Source organism: Rana temporaria, chromosome 1 (assembly GCF_905171775.1).
Source record: "Rana temporaria chromosome 1, aRanTem1.1, whole genome shotgun sequence".
NCBI classification, from domain to species: domain Eukaryota; kingdom Metazoa; phylum Chordata; class Amphibia; order Anura; family Ranidae; genus Rana; species Rana temporaria.
Window position 1 is genome coordinate 372,124,829 of NC_053489.1, and position 19,048 is coordinate 372,143,876.

The window sequence follows — 19,048 nt, forward strand, 5'->3', positions numbered from 1 at the left end:
AAAAATGATGCGATCCGGAAAAACTTGAAAAAAGGGGACCCTAATAGATAGGGCCTCGAGTTCGCTCACTCTCCTGGCAGTAGTGATCGCTACTAAAAATACTGTTTTGAGAGTGATCACTTTTAAACTACATTTGTCTAAAGGCTCAAATGGTTCTACTGTAAAGGCTTGAAGAACCAATGAGAGATCCCAAACTGGGAAGTTGGAGGTTTTTACAGGTCTCCGTCTACTCAAAGCCTTAAAAAATCTAGAGACCCAAGGGTCAAACGCTAGTTGTTTTTCAAGAAATACACTTAGCGCTGACACCTGACCCTTCAGCGTGCTAGTTGCCAGCCCTTTATCAGCTCCAGCTTGAAGAAATTCTAAAACAGCCACAGAGCTGTTGACACTGAATGAGCTTTCTGCACACCAGATGTTAAACCGTTTCCACACTTTTTGGTAAATGGCTTGCGTCTCCTTCTTTCTACAGCTTAGGAGTGTTTCAACCAAGCGTTCTGAAAACCCTTTGCCCCTCAGCAGCTCTTCCTCAGAAGCCAGGCTGCCAGGTTCCATCTCTCTACCTGCGGGCAGCAGATTGGACCCTGCAAAAGGAGATCCTCCCGAATTGGTAGAATCCAAGGAGATTCTATCGATAGATTTTTTAGGATAGAGAACCATGGTCTCCTGGGCCAATGAGGTGCGATGAGAATGAGTGTTGTGTTCTCCCCCTGCAGTTTCCTCAGGACTGCTGGTATTAGAACCGGAGGGGGGAAAGCATAACACCTGGAGAACTTCCAGGTTTGGGCCAGAGCGTCCACCGCCAGAGCTCCATCCCATCTGTTTAGGGAAAAAAAGAGCCGAGTTTTGGCATTTTCTCTTGAGGCGAATAAATCCACCTCCGGAAGACCCCATCTTTGAGTGATCGCTCTGAAAACTTCTTGATTCAGAACCCAATCGCCCTCCCTCAGTTTCTTCCTGCTGAGGAAGTCTGCGACCTGATTTAATTCTCCCTTCAGATGTATGGCTGAGAGGGATAAGACATTGGCCTCCGCCCATATGAGAATAGATTTTGTCAGATCCCATAAGGACTTGCTCCTGGTGCCCCCCTGCTTGTTGACATAAGCTACTGCCGAGGAGTTGTCTGTCCTGATTCGAACATGCTGTCCCTGCAGCTCCTTCTGAAAGGCTTTGAGGGCTAACTCTATCGCTTTTAGTTCTCTCCAATTCGAGGATTTTTGCGAGTCCTCTTTTGCCCAGCGACCCTGTGTCAGAAGGGAGTCCAGGTGTGCTCCCCAACCGGAGCCACTGGCATCTGTTGTCACTGTTCTGGAGATCGGGGAGATCCAATCCAGGCCCTGTAAAAGGTTCGCCCCTTTCCTCCACCACCAAAGGGACCTTTTGATGTGAACCGGTATGGATATCAGGGAATCCAAGGATTCCGGTTTGTGGTCCCAAATGTTCAGTATGAACAGTTGTAGAGGTCGGAAATGCAGACCTGCCCACTGTACTGCAGGAAGACAAGATGTTAATAACCCCAGAGCTGACATGACTTTCCTTATCGGAAGCTGGCCACTGCTCTGAAGAAGTGATATTACATTGTCCACCTTCTGAACTTTTTCTACTGGGAGAAAAGTCATCTGTCTGGTTGAGTCCAGTACATATCCCAGAAAAGTGACTCTTTGGGAGGGTGTCAGGCTGGATTTTTCCAGATTGAGTAACCAACCTAGGTTTTCCAGAATCCCCTTTGCAACCTGGAGGTCCTGGGACAACCGTGTCGGGGAGTCTGCAAAAAATAGCAGATCGTCCAGGTAAGCTACCACCAGGATGCCTTTGAGACGTAGAAAGGCTAGTACCTCCACCATCACTTTGGTGAATATGCGGGGGGAAGAGGAGAGCCCGAAGGGGAGTGCTTTGAATTGCAGGTGAAACGTCCCCTCTCTGGACCTCACGGCCAGTCTGAGAAATCTCTGATAGTATTCCGCTATTGGGATGTGTAGGTAGGCATCCTTTAGATCTATGGATGCCATGAAGCAGTTCGGAAGGAGGAGTGTCCTCACGGAATAGATGGAATCCATCCGAAACCGTTTGTACGTGACCGAGGTGTTTAGAGGTTTTAAATTCAGTATAAGCCTGAATTTCCCTGAAGGCTTGCGGACCACAAATATGTGGGAGTAGAAGCCCTTTCCTATCTCCTCCGATGGAACCCGAACTACCACCTCCTGATCCTCCAACTCCTGAAGAGAGGAGATCAGAGCCACCGATTTCTCTTTGCACTGGGGCAAATTGGTGACTAAGAGTCTGGATGGGGGGGGACTTGAGAATTCTAGTCTGTACCCTCTCCTTATGATCCCCAGCACAAATTGGTTGCTGGTGATCGTCTCCCATTGTGGGAGAAAGGCCCCCAACCTTCCTCCCACCTTGACTCCGTCATTGAGGTTTTTGGGGCTGTTCAGGAGCACGAAAAAGCGCCCCGGCACGGCCTTTCCCTTTTGGTCCCCAAAACTTTTTCTTTCCCTCAGGTTTGGGGACTTCCACCTTCTTTTGGGTCCAGAATTTTTTGCACCAGCCCAGCGTCAGGCCTTTTCACACTGCAGCGTCCGGGACCAGTGACGCGTATCCGGCGGAAGTGCCCGCCCCCCCCGGAACTGACGTCACTCGTCATCCGGTCCGGCCCAGCTCCTGGCCGACTGTGAATTCTCACAGGGAGCGTGCACCCCGCCTGCAGCGCCACCCCTGTGCGTTTATTAAATAGGCCTCCGCTGCTGAATCCACCCCAGGAATGTCCGCGGGACGCTACACGGCGATGTCCTGGGTAAGTGACTTCCCCAGTCAACCAGGACGCCATGCATTTAAAAAATAGCCCTGATCCCAGGGAGAACAGGTCCCCCCTCTCAGGAAAACTGGCCTCAGCTTCCCCAGCTGTCTGGCCCTTGGCCCCCAGCGGTGTCTCCCCTCCGGAGGAAACACCATAAACTGAGGAGCTGAGGGAGGATGAGGCTTAAATTCTTAATTGGAAGGCGGTGTTTCCTGTGAGGGGAGGAGCCTGTGTCTCTCTCTACAGTACCTGTCCTGAAAGACGAACAGGGAAAAAAATGCAGAAGATCCAATAGTGTGTATGAGGCTTTCAAATAATGCATATATGTGATGAGCGAGTGACACTGCCACATAAGTATTCATGAACAGCTGAGGTTTCTCTGCACAGAGAGAGCGCTCACAGCACAGAAACTGAACTTTCAGACAGCCCCTTGTTTCTAGTAAGGATCAGGAGCCAGTGGGATTGGCTCACAATTATTTGACCTCTGAAAGGGACATAGGGGCTGGGTGGGCAGGGATTAATCAACTAAAACAAAAGTAATAGATGTGTGTGTGTGTGTGTGTGTGTGTGTGTGTGTGTGTGTGTGTGTGTGTGTGTGTGTGTGTGTGTGTGTTTTGCCCTCCCTAATTTATACCTGCATCAATGATGAATGGTAATATCACCAATGGAGCATTAAAAAAAAAAAAAAAAAAAAAAAGCGTAGCTGAAACATTTATACAAATAGGCGGTGTCTCAATCTGGTCATCCATCTGGATGTATTCAATCACAACACAATTTTTAGTTTTGCATTAAGGGGAAAATAGAAGAACATGTATACACACACACACACACACACACACACACACACACACACACACACACACACACACACACTGGAATAGATTGATAGTAGCACGTTGCACTGGTCACTTGATAAAACAGTGTTTTTAAAACAGTGTTTTCAATAAACAAGGGCTGTTTATTGTCAGCGAACCTAAAAGCGAGTGTAAATTCTGCACATAAAAAAAAAGAAAAAAAAAAAACAACACGTTGCAGATAAATCGTACAGCACAGATTTTTTTTTTTTAAAGTACTACAGATATCAGGGCGATCGTAAATACAGCAGCTGAGGGTGTGGGCTATTCCTAAAAGTATTACAGGTCTACATATCTATCAAAATTCTAACCCGGGACTCTACCAACATATCTTCATTCTACTTGGGCCCCTTTCACACTGGAGCAGTTTGCAGGCGCTATTGCGCTAAAAATAGCACCTGCAAACCGACCCTAAACAGCTGCTGCTGTTTCCCCAGTGTGAAAGCCCGAGGGCTTTCACACTGGAGCGGTGCGCTAGCAGGACGGTTAAAAAAATATACAAGTCCTGGTAGCCACATCTTTGGAGCGGTGAAGGAGCAATGTGTATGCCACTCCCGCCCATTGAAATCAATGGGACAGTGAGGCTATGCGGGCGGTTTTAACCCTTTCTTGGCCGCTAGCACGGGGGTAAAACCACCCTGCTAGCGGCCAGATAACGCCGCAAAATTTGCGGTAAAGCGCCGCTAAAAATAGTGGCGCTTTACCGCCACCGCACCTCCCACCCCAGTGTGAAAGGTGCCTTAAATGGAATTAAACCCTCTTATCCTTTAGAGCCAAGGAAAGCTGCCATCTTAGCCTCTGATCTGCAGCTGCCATGGTGCTGCACATTTGATCAGTTATGATACCAACCATTTGATGACTTGACAGTTTGTTAGAGAGAGCAAGCAACTGTGACAGTTATCACTCGCATAAATCAATAGGTTTAGTTCTGCTTTAAGAGAACATGTATGTGTTAAAATAAATCCGCGCAAGTATATTTAAAAACACCAGTGACAGCAAAAGTATTTGGTATTGGACTAGGTATGGTTGAAGGTGATCAGTGGACAGCTGCCTCTACTAATTGCTTCCACCTAAGTGGAGCAAGAAAGTGTTGAGAAGAAAAAGAGTTGGCGCTGGTCCTACGGAGACAAATACTCCATAAAAGAGGCTCCTAGTGTAAGGTGCAGTGTGCAAAATATACACAAAGTGCTAAACGATCCAAAGTGCCAAGTGCCTATGTAAACTACTAGAATGATTCCACAGTATACATCATAAATGCAGCTATGAAAAATAAATAAAAAAAATGACATAAAATATATACCACAGTGCTGTGCAAATGAAAGTGCTATTGTAAACACTGCTAGGTAAAGAAAATGTGCAACGGGAATTTCACGTTTTGCACATTTTCTTTACCTAGCAGTGTTTACATATGCACAATAGCACTTTAATTTGCACAGCACTGTGATATATATTTTATGTAATTTTTTTATTTATTTTCATATCTGCATTTATGATACATGCTGTGGAATCATTCTAGTAGTTTACATAGGCACTTGGCACTTTGGATCGTTTAGCATTTTGTGTATATTTTGTACACTGCACCTTACACTAGGACAGGGGTCGACAATATCCGGGCGCAAGGTCGCAATTGCGACAAGAAATTGTTACCTGGCGCCCGCCGGTAATTGAGGCAGCGGCCTACAAGGCCGCGAAGCCGTGGCCTCAATTACCGGCCACCGCGATCGCGCGGTGGGGGGAGGTAGGGGCGCACGGAGGCACAGGATCCTGTGTCTCCGTGCGCCCCCACCTTCTCCGCCCGTGACGGCGGGTAATTGAGGCCGCGGCTTTGCGGCCTTGTGAAGTCCCAAGCTCTTCCTTCTGTCAGCTGGCGCCATTTGGTGGTGGCCGTTGGCATTACAAGTTAAACAGCAATTCTAATATGTCATTTTTCACTATTTTCACTGCCATCTCCTTCCCTCTAATTAGAACCCCCAAACATTATATATATTTTTTATTCTAACACCCTAGGGAATAAAAAGGTGTTCGTTGCAATACTTTCTGTCACGCCGTATTTGCGCAGCGGTCTTACAAGCGCACTATTTTGGGAAATAAATTACACTTTTTTTAATTAAAAAATAAAACAGTAAAGTTATCCCAATTTTTTTTAATATTGTGAAAGATAATGTTATGCCAAGTAAATTGATACCGAACATGTCACGCTTCAAAATTGCGTCCGCTTGTGGAATGCCGACAAACTTTTACCCTTTAAAAATAGGATTTTTAAATACAGCTTACCTGTAAAATCCTTTTCTTGGAGTACATCACGGGACACAGAGCTGCTTAGTAATAACTATGTGGGTTATATATCCTACCTTCAGGTGCTGGACACTGGTGTAATCAACCAAACAGGAAGTCCCCTCCCTATATAACCCCTCCCATACTGGGAGTACCTCAGTTTTTGTAGCAAAGCAATAAGTGTCCCAATATCCCCAAACAAGAGGGGCGGGAGCTCTGTGTCCTGTGATGTACTCCAAGAAAAGGATTTTACAGGTAAGCTGTATTTAAAAATCCTATTTTCTTTATCGTACATCACGGGACACAGAGCTGCTTAGTAATAACTATGTGGGATGTCCCATAGCAATGCCTACTGAGGGGAGGAGACACCAACAACGCAGACCGCCATGAGAGGACTTATAATGCTGCCTGCAGCATACTGCGCCAAAAGACTGCGTCCTCCTGCCGTCTTATGTTCACCCGATAGGAATTCATGAACGTAAGCACAGACGACCAAGTTGCGGCCCTGCAAATCTGAGTTATAAAGGCTTGGTAATGCATCGCGCCAAGCGATTACTATCTTGGTAGGGAGCCCCTGAAAAAAGCCAGGGGGAATCCCACTCTATAAACCACAAGCCTGAATAATAACCTGATGAATCAACATTGAAAATAGTTGAATTAGACGTTGCCTGCCCTTTCCTGGGGCCTTCTGGCAGCGCAAACCTCTCAGCTTTCCGTATCCGAGTAGCTGCTTCAGCTAGGGCTTGACCCTTCTTATGAGAGGGAGAGAGATAGAGACCATCTTAATAGCTGATCTGAATACTGCCTGCCCATATCTAGGGTCTTCTGGTAGCACCATAAAACGCCAGCTTTCTATATCTGAAAACCTTCAGATAGATTGTTAACTGCTCTCATCTCTATTGAGAGAAAAGCAATAACCTTCCTTCCGCGGACCAAGGTTTTGAAAAAGGAAGGCAAAAATATCTTGGATTCAAAAGAACACTAGATCCTTCTAGTAACTAAGGTTGGGTGAGAATTTAACATCACCCTTCTTGTGCAAATAATTAAGTATGGCTCAATACAAAGATAGTTGCCAATAGGGGGCGTGGCTGGACGTGTGTGGGGGGGGACGTGCTTTGGAGAGGCTCCGGTGGGCCCGACTTCATCCAACGCCATCCTGTGCGGGCAATCGCTGGAGGACCCTCCTAAATTTGGTGGCCCGAATCCTGGGTCCCCCCTGAACGGATCCCTGCCCGGGACGGCTCTCTAGGGCGCGGGATCGCTCTGCTAAGCGGGGTACAGCCGACGCCATCCATTGCTGACCCGCCGCCATCTTGAGGCCTGTGGTGCCTGGGGCTCTCCGGGCTCCGGTGCTGCGACCGCGGCATTGGGAAGAGCGGCGACCACCTCGGGACCCGCCCGCAGCTGTGCCCCAAGAGGAGGGATACTTTGGGACAATTCGCTGGAGCAGCGATCGGGGACCCTCCGGACGTCCGCAAATTTAGCCCGCGGCTTGGGCCTACTCACGGCGGCCATCTTGCGACTCCGGACCATTAAGGGGGAGCTGTTTCTGCCCTCAATCCCGGACCCCTCGACAGGCAGTCACCCTCAACCACGTCGGAGACACCCAGCCTGCCATCCGGAGCCCGCAGTTTGACCTCTTTCGGCCCCCTGAAGGTGTCTACAGGCTTGGGTGAGTTCTGGCGGCCATCTTGGCACACCCCAGAGGCCTCTCCTCTCTCTCTCCCTCTGACCTGCACTTCCATTCCTCCCCGGGGACATTCTGTCATGCTGACTTAATACCCCGAAAGGGGGGGGGGGGGGGGGGGAGACCGGAATGGCCGCATGAGAGCGAAGCTCCGGCAATAACAGGGATACAGCATCTACTCATAGCCTGACCAGCGGCGATCAAAATTCACCTTCCTGGCGTTACTGCCCCACTGTCCATCCAGGAGAGCATCAGGGAGCCCAGAGAAGACACGGCCTAAGCTAGATGGCACGGTTGCTACTTCAGAGGTTAGTGCAGGTTTGGACTCTGGGGATGACACCAGGAAACTCCCTGATTCCATCGACCGCTTTCCCACCACGAATCAGCCTGTGCTTGACACCACACTGAAGGACATGTTGGTGTCCCTTAGAACCTCGCTGCATGGTGATATGATGTCCTGCATGCGCGGGCTTGGTAAGGAACTGCATAATGTGTCTGCCAGGGTGGATCACGTGGAAACAAAAATGGGGGAGTACGCTGACACTATCAATAACTTGGTAGATGCCCACGATGCCAGGGATGAGGAGATGGAAGCGGTGAGGGCCAAGATCGCAGACATTGAGGACCGCGCAAGGAGGAACAACCTTAAAATACGGGGGATCCCCGAAACAGTTCAACAACCAGACTTGCTAGATCATGTCACTGACATAATAACCTCCATTCTGCCTGGCGTATCGGTATTAGATGTCACCATGGACAGGATCCATAGACTGCCTAAGCCTACCCATCTACCTGACAATGTGCCCCGCGATGTCATTCTACGCCTCCACTTCTACCATGTTAAGGAGCGCTTGATGAGAGCAGCCCGCAACAAGGATCTTGTTCCTGAACAACATAGGGATCTGCAGTTTTTTGCAGACTTGTCACAGTACACACTGCAGAAGAGGCGCAACTTGAATACCATCTCAAAAGCCCTGCGCAACCACAACATTGCTTACAAGTGGGGCTTCCCTACTAAACTTATCATTACTAATAAGGGAAAGGACTTCGTTGTTGACTCTCTCTCCAAGGGTTTGGATCTACTTAAATCTTGGCTCATCATCCCCGAGGAGGACACAAGAGGCTCAACCAAGGGAGACCCGTCACGGGTAGGCAACGACTGGCAACTTGTTAACCCGAAAAACGCCCGTTCCCACCGCTAAAATGCCCGCTGAACAGTGCAACTACACTATTTAATCCGCAGCTGTACCCCTGTTTAAGGAGTAAATTATTGAGCTAGACTTTCTTTTCCCCCACTCTGAGTTAGCGTTTGTACACGCTACACCCAGGTCATTATGACCTACCCTACCCCTTTGCAATCTTTTTAGTTTGTTTTGCTTCAACTTTTTCTTCTTCTTCATTTCTTCACCTGGAGCCACTTCTTCGTAGCTGGAGCCGCCACGTCGCTTCAAACAGTCGAAGACCCGCCACCTTCGAGACCGTGCCAATTGTTAGAGGATCCTCTTCACCACATACAATCTTCGCAAACTGTAAGTGATGTACCCACCTTTCATTCTGCACCGCTTTTTGCTCACAAATACCTATGCCTGTCACATTCTTGACGATCAACACTAAAGGTTTAAATCACCCGGTGAAGAGGAAATCTATGTGGAATGAGGCTATCCACCACAAGGGAGATGTACTATGTGCACAAGAGACCCACTTTCACAAACAGAAAATGCCCTCATGTACCCACCCCTAAGTTTCCACATGTTTTCACAGCGAGCTCATCGGCTAAAAAGGGTGGTGTACTTACTGCAATAAGAGACACAGTGGCATTCTCTAAACACAGCGAACTAGCCGACCCCCTAGGTCGGTACCACATTTTAATATGTGATATTGCCTCTACTACATATACCATAGTCAATGTCTATGCGCCCAATAACCATCAGATCCGATTCCTTCACCAAGTCCTTAAGAAAGCTAAAAAAGTTCAAAAGGGCTATCTCCTTCTCTGCGGAGATTTCAATCTTCCCCCTGACCCACTAATGGACTCGACGTCCTGTACAACCCGGCATCGCCATTCGCTACAACCACTCCTACATGCTCAGGAACTTTACGATGCTTGGAGGTGTCTCAATGGATCAGAAAGGGACTTTTCTTTTTTTTCATCAAGCCACCGAATTTATACAAGACTGGATCTTTTCGTTACGGACAAATGGTTATTGCCCAAAATCACTGCATCCAAAATCAATGACATCACTTGGTCAGATCATGCCTCGGTGACGCTATTGGTTGCTGACTCGCCAGGCGTGAACTCATGCTTCGTCTGGCGGTCCAACGCGAGGCTGATCCAGGGTGGCACTACCAAGGCTCAGCTGCAGGTGGAATTGTCCAATTTTTTCTCTAGCAATGTCAATTCTGTTGCCAATCCTATGACTCTTTGGAATGCCCATAAGGCATATATGAGGGGGGTTCTTATTAAAATGGGAGCTGGGGTCAGGAGAAGGAGGAGACAGCAAATACATGACCTGGTCACCAAAATTCACACCTTAGAAGTCCAAAACAAAAATGATACCTCTCAATTATTATCGGCTCAATTATCGCAACTCCGATATGATTTGCGAATAGTACTACTCGACGATTTCGACTTAGCAACTAGGCGTCTTAAGATGTCATATTATGCCAGCGGTAACAAAGCTGGGAAGCTTTTAGCTAACCGCCTTAGGGGCATCAGATACAAAACTAAAATTCCCTACATTTTACATCCTACCACGAAAGAAAAATTATATCACCCACAAGCTATTGCGGATGCATTTAGCTGTTACTATAATTCTCTTTACAATTTGAAGGGAGGATCAAACCACGATTCAGCCCACCGAGTCCATGATATCCACCTTCCTGGTCAAGGTCAGTCTCCCCCGAGTTACGCCAGCCCAGCTGGATGAACTTAATACACCCTTCTCGGTCCCGGACATTATTAAAGCGATTGACTCCTTGCCTATCAATAAATCTCCCGGTCCTGATGGGTTCACAGGGGAATACTTTTAAAACCTTCAAACTTGATCTCGCTCCCTTTCTATCTGATGTTTATAACAATGCTGCCTCCTCCTCTTCCTTCCCCAATGAGATGCTACGCGCTCTAATTGTGGCACTTCCAAAACCTGGGAAAGATCCAATTACGCCACAGAACTTCAGACCGATCTCTTTGCTAAATAACGATCTGAAGCTCTATGCCAGACTCATCGCAAATAGGTTGGTTGATATACTACCGACTCTGATCCATATGGATCAATCAGGGTTCACAAAGGGTAGGCAGACGGCAGACGCGACAAGACGTTTAATCAATATCATTCATGCAGCAAATGTGACCAAAACGCCTTCTCTGCTCCTAGCTTTGGATGCAGTGAAGGCGTTTGATAGAATTCACTGGGTCTACTTAGAGAAGGTCCTTACCAAGTTTGGTTTTACGGGCGAGATCCACTCTGCGATAATGGCGCTTTACACTAGCCCCTCAGCTCAGGTGTATATATCCGGCATGCTATCTTCCCCCTTTAATATTACCAATGGGACACGCCAGGGGTGCCCCCTCTCCCCACTCATTTTTAACTTGCTCATGGAACCTCTGGCCTCGTACATTCGCTCGCATCCCAAGATCAGGGGGTTCAGGAGCAAGGACTCGACACACACTATAAGCCTTTTCGCGGATGACATCATCCTCATGCTCACAGAAGTAGAATCCTCCTTAAACTCAGTCCAAGAGACGTTAAATCTATTCTCCTCGGTGTCCTACTATAAGGTCAATGATGCTAAATCCTACGTTTTGGGAATGGGTGTTCCACCTGCGCTCAAACAGTCCTTAACTGAAAGATTCCCGTATGTTTGGAAAGACACTGGGATTTCTTATCTCGGTATAATTCTTACCCCTAAGCCTTCTGAGCTAGCTAAAGAAAACTATTACCCCCTGCTACAGTCAATTCCATCTAAATTAAACAATCTGGCGAAGTTTGAACTCTCCTGGTCGGGCCGCCTTGCGGCTTTCAAGATGCAGATCCTTCCCCAACTCATTTACATCTTCAGGACTCTGCCCATCCCGGTCCCTGCCTCCTTTTTCTCCTCTTTACAATCCCTGATCAATAAGTTCTTATGGGGGGGCAAGCGGGCTCGATGCGCATTTAGCAGGTTAATAAAACATAGATCAGTAGGGGGGATAGGCCACACGCACATTAAAGATTACCATCTAGCTTCTATCCTTGCCCAGCTGAAGGGATGGTTCCCCTCCTCAAATCCTAGTCTTTGGTCAGTACTGGAAAGACACCAGGTCCCCGGGGAAGATCTTTATGACTACTTACTATCTAGCGTCTTCCTGCCCCACCCGTCTTCCGCGATGAGCCCAACGATCCAAGGATCTATTGCGGCTTGGAAGTCCCTAGCGCTACACCCATCCCCTGAACAAAGATCCTTACCTCTAATGATCCCTCTATCAGCTTTATCACTGTTCATCCCTAATATCTCACTTGCCAAATGGGATCCAGGGGGTAGGCTGACGGTAGCAGATCTATACGTAGGGCCCGCCCTCAAGACCTTCAGAGCCCTTCAACTAGAACTAGCCCTACCTCTGACTGACCATTACACGTACCTGCAGATTTGTCATTTCCTGAAAGGTTTCAAAGAAACTTCTATTTCACTTCCGTGGCAGGTCCGCCAATACTATCTCTCCAAGTCACCAAAAGCAAGGGGCATCTCACTATTCTACTCCATACTACAAGATAAATGTGTGTTTCAGAAGTCTCTCCCTATGAGAGCATGGGAAAGGGATTTCGATAAGGTATATTTGGAAGAACAATGGGAAACGGCTCTCAGGGTCACATACTCATCCACTAGGAGTACCAATCTGTGGGAGCTGTATCAAAAGTTCCTACTTCGTTGGTACCTCACTCCCTACCGTATATCGAAATTTGCCCCTGGGGCTTCCCCCCTATGCTGGAGATTGTGCGGGAACACTGGCACACTGCACCATCTGCTGTGGGCGTGCCCCAAAATCACTCAGTACTGGAACCAGGTGTTTAAGTTGATCATTCGAGTGTTAGGCCTGCCTCTGGACCAGGAACCAGGGATGGCATTGCTCTCCCTGGGAATGGACTCGGTACCCTACAACTCACGAATCCTACTATCCCACATACTATTAGCAGCCAGGTTGGTTTTGGTCCGGCACTGGAAGGACCCGTTGCCTCCGAGCCTGACCGAAACAATACAAACAACCCACACCCACGGTACCTACGAACAAATGTTTGACATTGGCTTAGGCAGTAGATCTGGCATCCGTAAATATTGGGAACTTTGGAACAGATGGTATCATTCCTAATGTCTGTGTTTTCAGTGACGGCCTCCGACTGCATTGTAAGACTGCAATGTTAGACTGCATGGTTAGACTATCATATTAGATTTGCTGGTCCTGCTATGGCTCCATCTTCTTCTTCTTCTTTCTCCTCCTCTTCTTCTTCTATCTCACCTTACTTTTCCTTATCAACCCTTCCCCACCCTTCTTTCTATTCTTTCTTTCTTTTCTTTCTACCTCCATCTATCTCTCCAGTTTCACTTAAACTTACATTTATAGGTTATGTTGATCGACTGTCGACCACTGTTACCAGACATTTATTAGAGACGAGTCAGGTTTTCACCCTCGCAATGAGCACTGGGCACCAGGGGTTTGAATATTTGCAGTCCATTTTTCATTATTGCTACAGCATTGTTCCCTATTGATGGATTTTTTACCCCATTAGTCAGCACTGAGGTTACGTTTATTTTGTTGTGCTACTCGATGCCTACCTCACTGTGATGTGGATTGTTCAAATGTCTGAAATGTGTTAAGATTTCTGTTATGACCTAAATAAAAACTATTGAAATTAAGAGATAGTTGCCAATACTTTCTTGCAGATGCAACTGCAAACAAGAACACCAATTCCTTCTTTAGAAGAATGACGGGAGTATGGCGCATCAGCCCAAGGTGCCGACCCTGTAAGCTGACACACCAAGATCCAATCTTTAGAGCCTAAGGGTGACCTAACTGGCGGACTTATACCCGTCACCCCTTGTATAACGGCCCGGATCAAGAGTGTGACACAAGCGACCCTTGAAAATATTGACAAGGCAGAGATTGGATCATTGATGGAACTTAAGGCTAGCTCCATCTCCTTACCAATGTAGGAAGGCAAGACTCTTACTTGAGACATACTACCAAGGATGCCACCCCTTGGTTTCATACCAGGAACATGGGCCTTCCAGATCCTAGGATATCTGGTCCTGGAGGCCAGCTCTCCTGTATGAATCAAGGTAATTGCCGCTGATTCTGAAACCCAGATCCTCCAGAATGCGGGCTATAACAGCCAGACAATTAATACCCATGTATGCAAGACAGGATGTAACCCTGCGAAGCAGGCCTGGACAAGCCGTAAGGAGCCCTGGTTCCTATACGATCACTTCTTGCTGTGCCTGCACAGTTAGGTCGCATGGGCTATGCCGGAGCAGTTAGGTCAGCTTCCGTTCTTCTGGTGTAGCATGGACGCCACGAAAGTTGAGGCCTTGGGGGGAGAAAACACCTAACCAGCGATGACTGGTCCCCCAGGATCACCAACACATCTGTTCCGCATGTTGGTGGATCCTTTGTCCTTGCCACAAAGTTGTTCAATTTTTTGCTGAACCTGGACCAATACCCCCTAAGAACAGGGTACCGTTTCTGTGACATTTGGTCAGAAACAAGTTGGGGTGTAGAGGTTAATCCCCTGGACCTAATCGTAGACAGCTCAAGCGAATCGCCTGCCAATCTAGTATTCCATGAATTGACGATTGACAATAGGCCAGGCCCAAGCTCCTCTCTGGTAAATAAAGAAAAACCACCACAGAGGCACTGTCAGATTGTATTCAGACAGAGCAACCCTTTAAACATTCAGGCCCTTAAGCCAGATGCTCCATCCGCAGCTCTAGAAGGCTGACAGATAAAGCTCCATTGGAGCATGACCACCTTCCCTGTGCCGTGGTCTCTTCCAGGCCTGGATTCTATCCTTAGAGGCCAGCCCTCGCAACCTGCTCCCAGGTAAAGGGTATGAAGGATCTTCCCTTCTGTCAATCATTCAGTCAAACCCCCTCAACTGAAAATCCAGCATATCCCTGGGACCAGACTCCTAGGATAATGCTAGGTTAGGATCCACTTGTTCCAGGCCGACCGCAAAATGTCTATATCAGCCTTGATTAAAACTGAGCATAGGGAACGGTCTCTGAATGAAGCCAGCATATTCCCACTAGACTGGGATCCTAAACCAGGAGTTCCAGATATTTAACCATGCTGGACTCCAAGGCCCAGCCATGCTACTGACTGATCTGTCAGCAGGAGCTTGCCTCGGTATGCCATTACTGCTATACCCTGGGCCCTTGGGTAGAGGCGGGCCCTAGCCCCTCGTAAATAAACACACCTGCAAATGGCTCCTCATATGTGCATGTGGCCAGCTTTCAAAGGCCACATGCCTCTATGGCAGCGTGTGTACATGGAAATATGAATCATGCAAATATGTTTTCGGCAAAAAACATAAAAGGGGGCGTGCTGCATACACGTATACATATAGCATGTGAGCTATGAATAAGCATCTTGCAACCAAGTATGCGCTATGAACGTGTTATGCAGCATTGCACAACATGCACCCCTGCAGACCCGAATTCCTATGCAAGGCCAAGGAATCCTGTATAATTAAGGAAACCTAATTATCATGCCTCATAACGCAAAATTTAGGCAAACATGCATACTTATGCGATTCAGCAATTTTCATGCGATCCAACATCTATGCATCTTAAGCACTCTTGTATGATCGAGCACCCCTGTACGATCCAGCATCTTTATGCAATTAAGCATTTTAATGCGATTTTAGCATTTCTGCGGCTCTCTGTGTGACCAAACCTGCCTGAGTAATCCAGGACTCGGGCGATCAGATAACCATGTGTGATCCCGCATCTTTATGCACTCCAGCATCTTTATGCGATTTTAGGCATTTCTGTGGAAACAAGCCTCTCTGTGTGACCAAACATCCTTGGATAATCGAGGACTCGTGTTATCAGGTAACCATGTGAGATCCTGCATCTTTATGCACTTTAAGCATTTTATGCGATTTTAGGCACTTTGCTGTGATTAAACGCCCTTATGTGACCATGTAAAATCATACAAACAAAAAAACATGTATATTTATGTAATCAACAATAAATAATGCTTTGTTACCTGTCTTTACCCCACATGCATTTCATGCAAACATGCGGACTGGTAAAGAGGCAGTTATGCTCTGCAGATGTGTGACTCCGCAACCTGCAACGTGCAACGTTAGCCATGTGCCCAGCAGCAACTGTGCACCCCCCAGTTGTGCATTTGGTTAGCCTGAAGCCAACACCCGGATGAGGACTTTATAGAGACAGAGGCTCTCTAGGCTGAGGGAAGTTATATGCAACTTGAATCTCTGAAAAGACTGCAGGTGCAACCAGAGCTTGTGGCTTCTGATAGTTTTCTCCTCATTTAGGCTGACACCTGTTATCTGTTCTCTGACAGTGAACCTTCAGCCCTGGTTCACACTGGGTACGATTTGGAACGATTTGAGATGCGATTTGACATGTCAAATCGCATCTCAAATCGGCGGCAATTGTCGGCAATGGCACTGTCCTAATCAGTGCGACGCCGCATCTGCGATTTCAAAAAGTAGTTCCTGTACTACTTTTGCGATTTACATTAAATTGCGGCCAAAATCGCGGCAAAATAGTAGCCGTAAAATCGCGCATTTTACCGCGATTTTGAATTCGCAGCAGTGTGAACCTAGGCTCATCCTCAGGTCTTCCAATCCCCTGGTTTGAGGAATTAGAGCAGGGAAAGGGACACACCCTGTCTTCTGCTTGTGAGGATGCTGTGAATATAGCAGTTAACCTCTTATAGACCCATAAATGCTGCAACAAAACATATGCAGAGTGCTGCAATGTTGGGGGAGGCTCAACGCCTGACAGGGCTGATAGCTCATTCTGTGAGCCGTTTTATGTCTCTACAGGGGAGGATAGTATCATGCAAGTATGATAAAGAACCACCAGATTCAGGTGGCGATACCCCTTCCTACCCCTGAACCCCCCTTTACGGGGAGACCCCTGGTGCCCCGAGGTACTTCCTCTGTATTCAATACAGATCGACAGGAATCTTAGGCCACAATAAAGTCTTCCCTTATGTAGTGAAAACAACTACTTAGGAATACTTGTGGAGCTGCCTATGGGCTGAAGCTTCCACCAGAAAACTGGAACTAGTGAGACCTGTTTTTGGGGGAGGAGGCTAAAGGCAGGTACTCCAAATAATGTGTCCAGACTTGGGCTCTCAGCCCCCGAACAGGTTGCATTTAGGGTACCTGGGTCCACCAAACCTGAAAAACTCCTAAGGAGTCAAAGGCGCTGACAGCCTCTGGAACCACGCGCTCTGTGTCTCCTCCACCAGCGCTGTTGTGCCTCTATTGTTGGAGACGCCGCACGCTGCCTGGCTCAGCCCCGCCGCTCCACGCCTATATAACACACGTGTATGTGCGCGCGTGACCGCGTGGTCCGCGGCGGGCTGCTGAGGGGGAGCTGCAGCCAGGGATGGAGACCACGCTGCAGGGGGGACCCGAGGAACACCCAGGCCGACCAAAGTCCTCAGGTCAGTAAGCTTTACTGCTTCACCTCCATAATGCACCTTGTACCTGTTAGCCCAACAGACCACTAGAGCCAGGCAGGGGAAAAGTATGGGTTACAAAACAAACCATCCTGTCTCAACAGACATAGTGGTGGATATGCCCATGCATAGCAGCATAATATAGGCTTACCCATAGTCCCCTTAATGGAGAACCTGCTGACGGACCAAGTCCCGCAGACCCTCCACTTACCTGTCCACCTGCAGGGTGTTGCAAAGCAAGAGGCCCAGCCTTCACCCCTCACCGTGGGTTTAGTCTCAGACCTTCAGGGACTGGGGTCCATAGCAGGTCACCTCTCCCCTGGACCTATATAGCACCCTGGCAACAGAAAAACATTTGGTCTTTGGTATCGACCAATGTTCTGGAACCCAGGGTCCAGCTCTCAGAGAGAAGCATTATAGGCAAAACCTCGTTCTTTGTACCGAGGCCCGGGTACCGTCCACTTTGGCTATGAAGCACCTTGGACGGATCCGGATTTTATGGAGGCTTAAATCCAGCATGGATCCCTCCAGTGGAGCTCCTCAGAGCACATGTTCATTCGTGACCAACACCTTAGACACTGATGAAAAAACCGAGGTACTCCCAGTATGGGAGGGGTTATATAGGGAGGGGACTTCCTGTTTGGTTGATTACACCAGTGTCCAGCACCTGAAGGTAGGATATATAACCCACATAGTTATTACTAAGCAGCTCTGTGTCCCGTGATGTACGATAAAGAAATATCCATAGGCTACGTTTAAAAAAATCTACAGGTTGCATGTTTTGAGTTACAGAGGAGGTCTAGGGCTCTCGCTCCAACGATCGCGGCGATACCTCACATGTGTGGTTTGAATACCGTTTACATATGCGGGCGCTACTCACGTATGCGTTCGCTTCTGCGCGCAAGCTCGTCGGGACGGGGCCTGTTTTCTGGCTAACTTTTCTAGCTGGCTCCTAGATTCCAAGCAAATTTGTCAAACCCTGCACTAGGAGCCTCTTTTATGGAGCATTTGTCTCCATAGGACCAGCGCCAACTCTTTCTTCTTCTCAACACTTTAAGAGAACATTCTTGACTACATATCCTACAATACAACCTTTGAGTAAATGATCACGAGAAATGCGCACGCACACACACACATTATACATATACACACATATATATATATATATATATATATATATATATATATAAAAATAAATAAATAAATAAAAATAGGCACAAACCTAAAATCAGGGATCCCACAAGAAGTACTGATTCCCGCTCCGGTATGAAATACCACATAGGAGGCACCTTGTATCATTTTGGCGAGCTCCTGCACCTTCCTTCGCAATTGATCCGGTGGATCAATAATCTACAAAAAAAAAAAAAAAAAAAAAAAAAAAAAAGTTATATGGCTGCATTTAATTTTTTGGCTTGCCCACATCTGTCTGCAAAGTGCTACTGCACCCCAACTACTAGTCTACCAGCACGGTTCATAAATGGTAGAAGGTAGAAAGGGATTATAAAACCACTTCCAGCTACTATAGCAACTAAGACTTTAAAAAGGGGTTGTAAAGGATTTTTTTTTTTTTTTCCTAAATAGCTTCCTTTACCTTAGTGCAGACCTCCTTCACTTACCTCATCCTTCGATTTTGCTTTTAAATGTCCTTATTTCTTCTGAGAAATCCTCACTTCCTGTTCTTCTGTCTGTAACTCAACACCGTAATGCAAGGCTTTCTTCCTGGTGTGGAGAAAGTGATTTGGGCA

The 19,048-nt window shown here is 47.4% G+C and overlaps 1 protein-coding gene across 4 annotated transcripts in view; it reads right to left on the reverse strand.

The window, feature by feature from the left end:
- The window catches only part of SIRT6 (sirtuin 6), a 327,940-nt gene that overhangs the window by 224,603 nt on the left and 84,289 nt on the right, over positions 1-19,048 (reverse strand). For 3 of the 4 annotated variants that reach the window (XM_040322509.1, XM_040322511.1, XM_040322508.1), the window contains exon 2: positions 18,526-18,653. The exons of the other annotated variant lie outside the window; for it this stretch is intronic. In XM_040322509.1, the coding sequence (XP_040178443.1) occupies positions 18,526-18,602 (77 nt within the window). In that variant the 5' untranslated portion in view covers positions 18,603-18,653. The remainder of the gene's footprint in view (positions 1-18,525; positions 18,654-19,048) is intronic. 4 annotated transcript variants of the gene reach the window in all.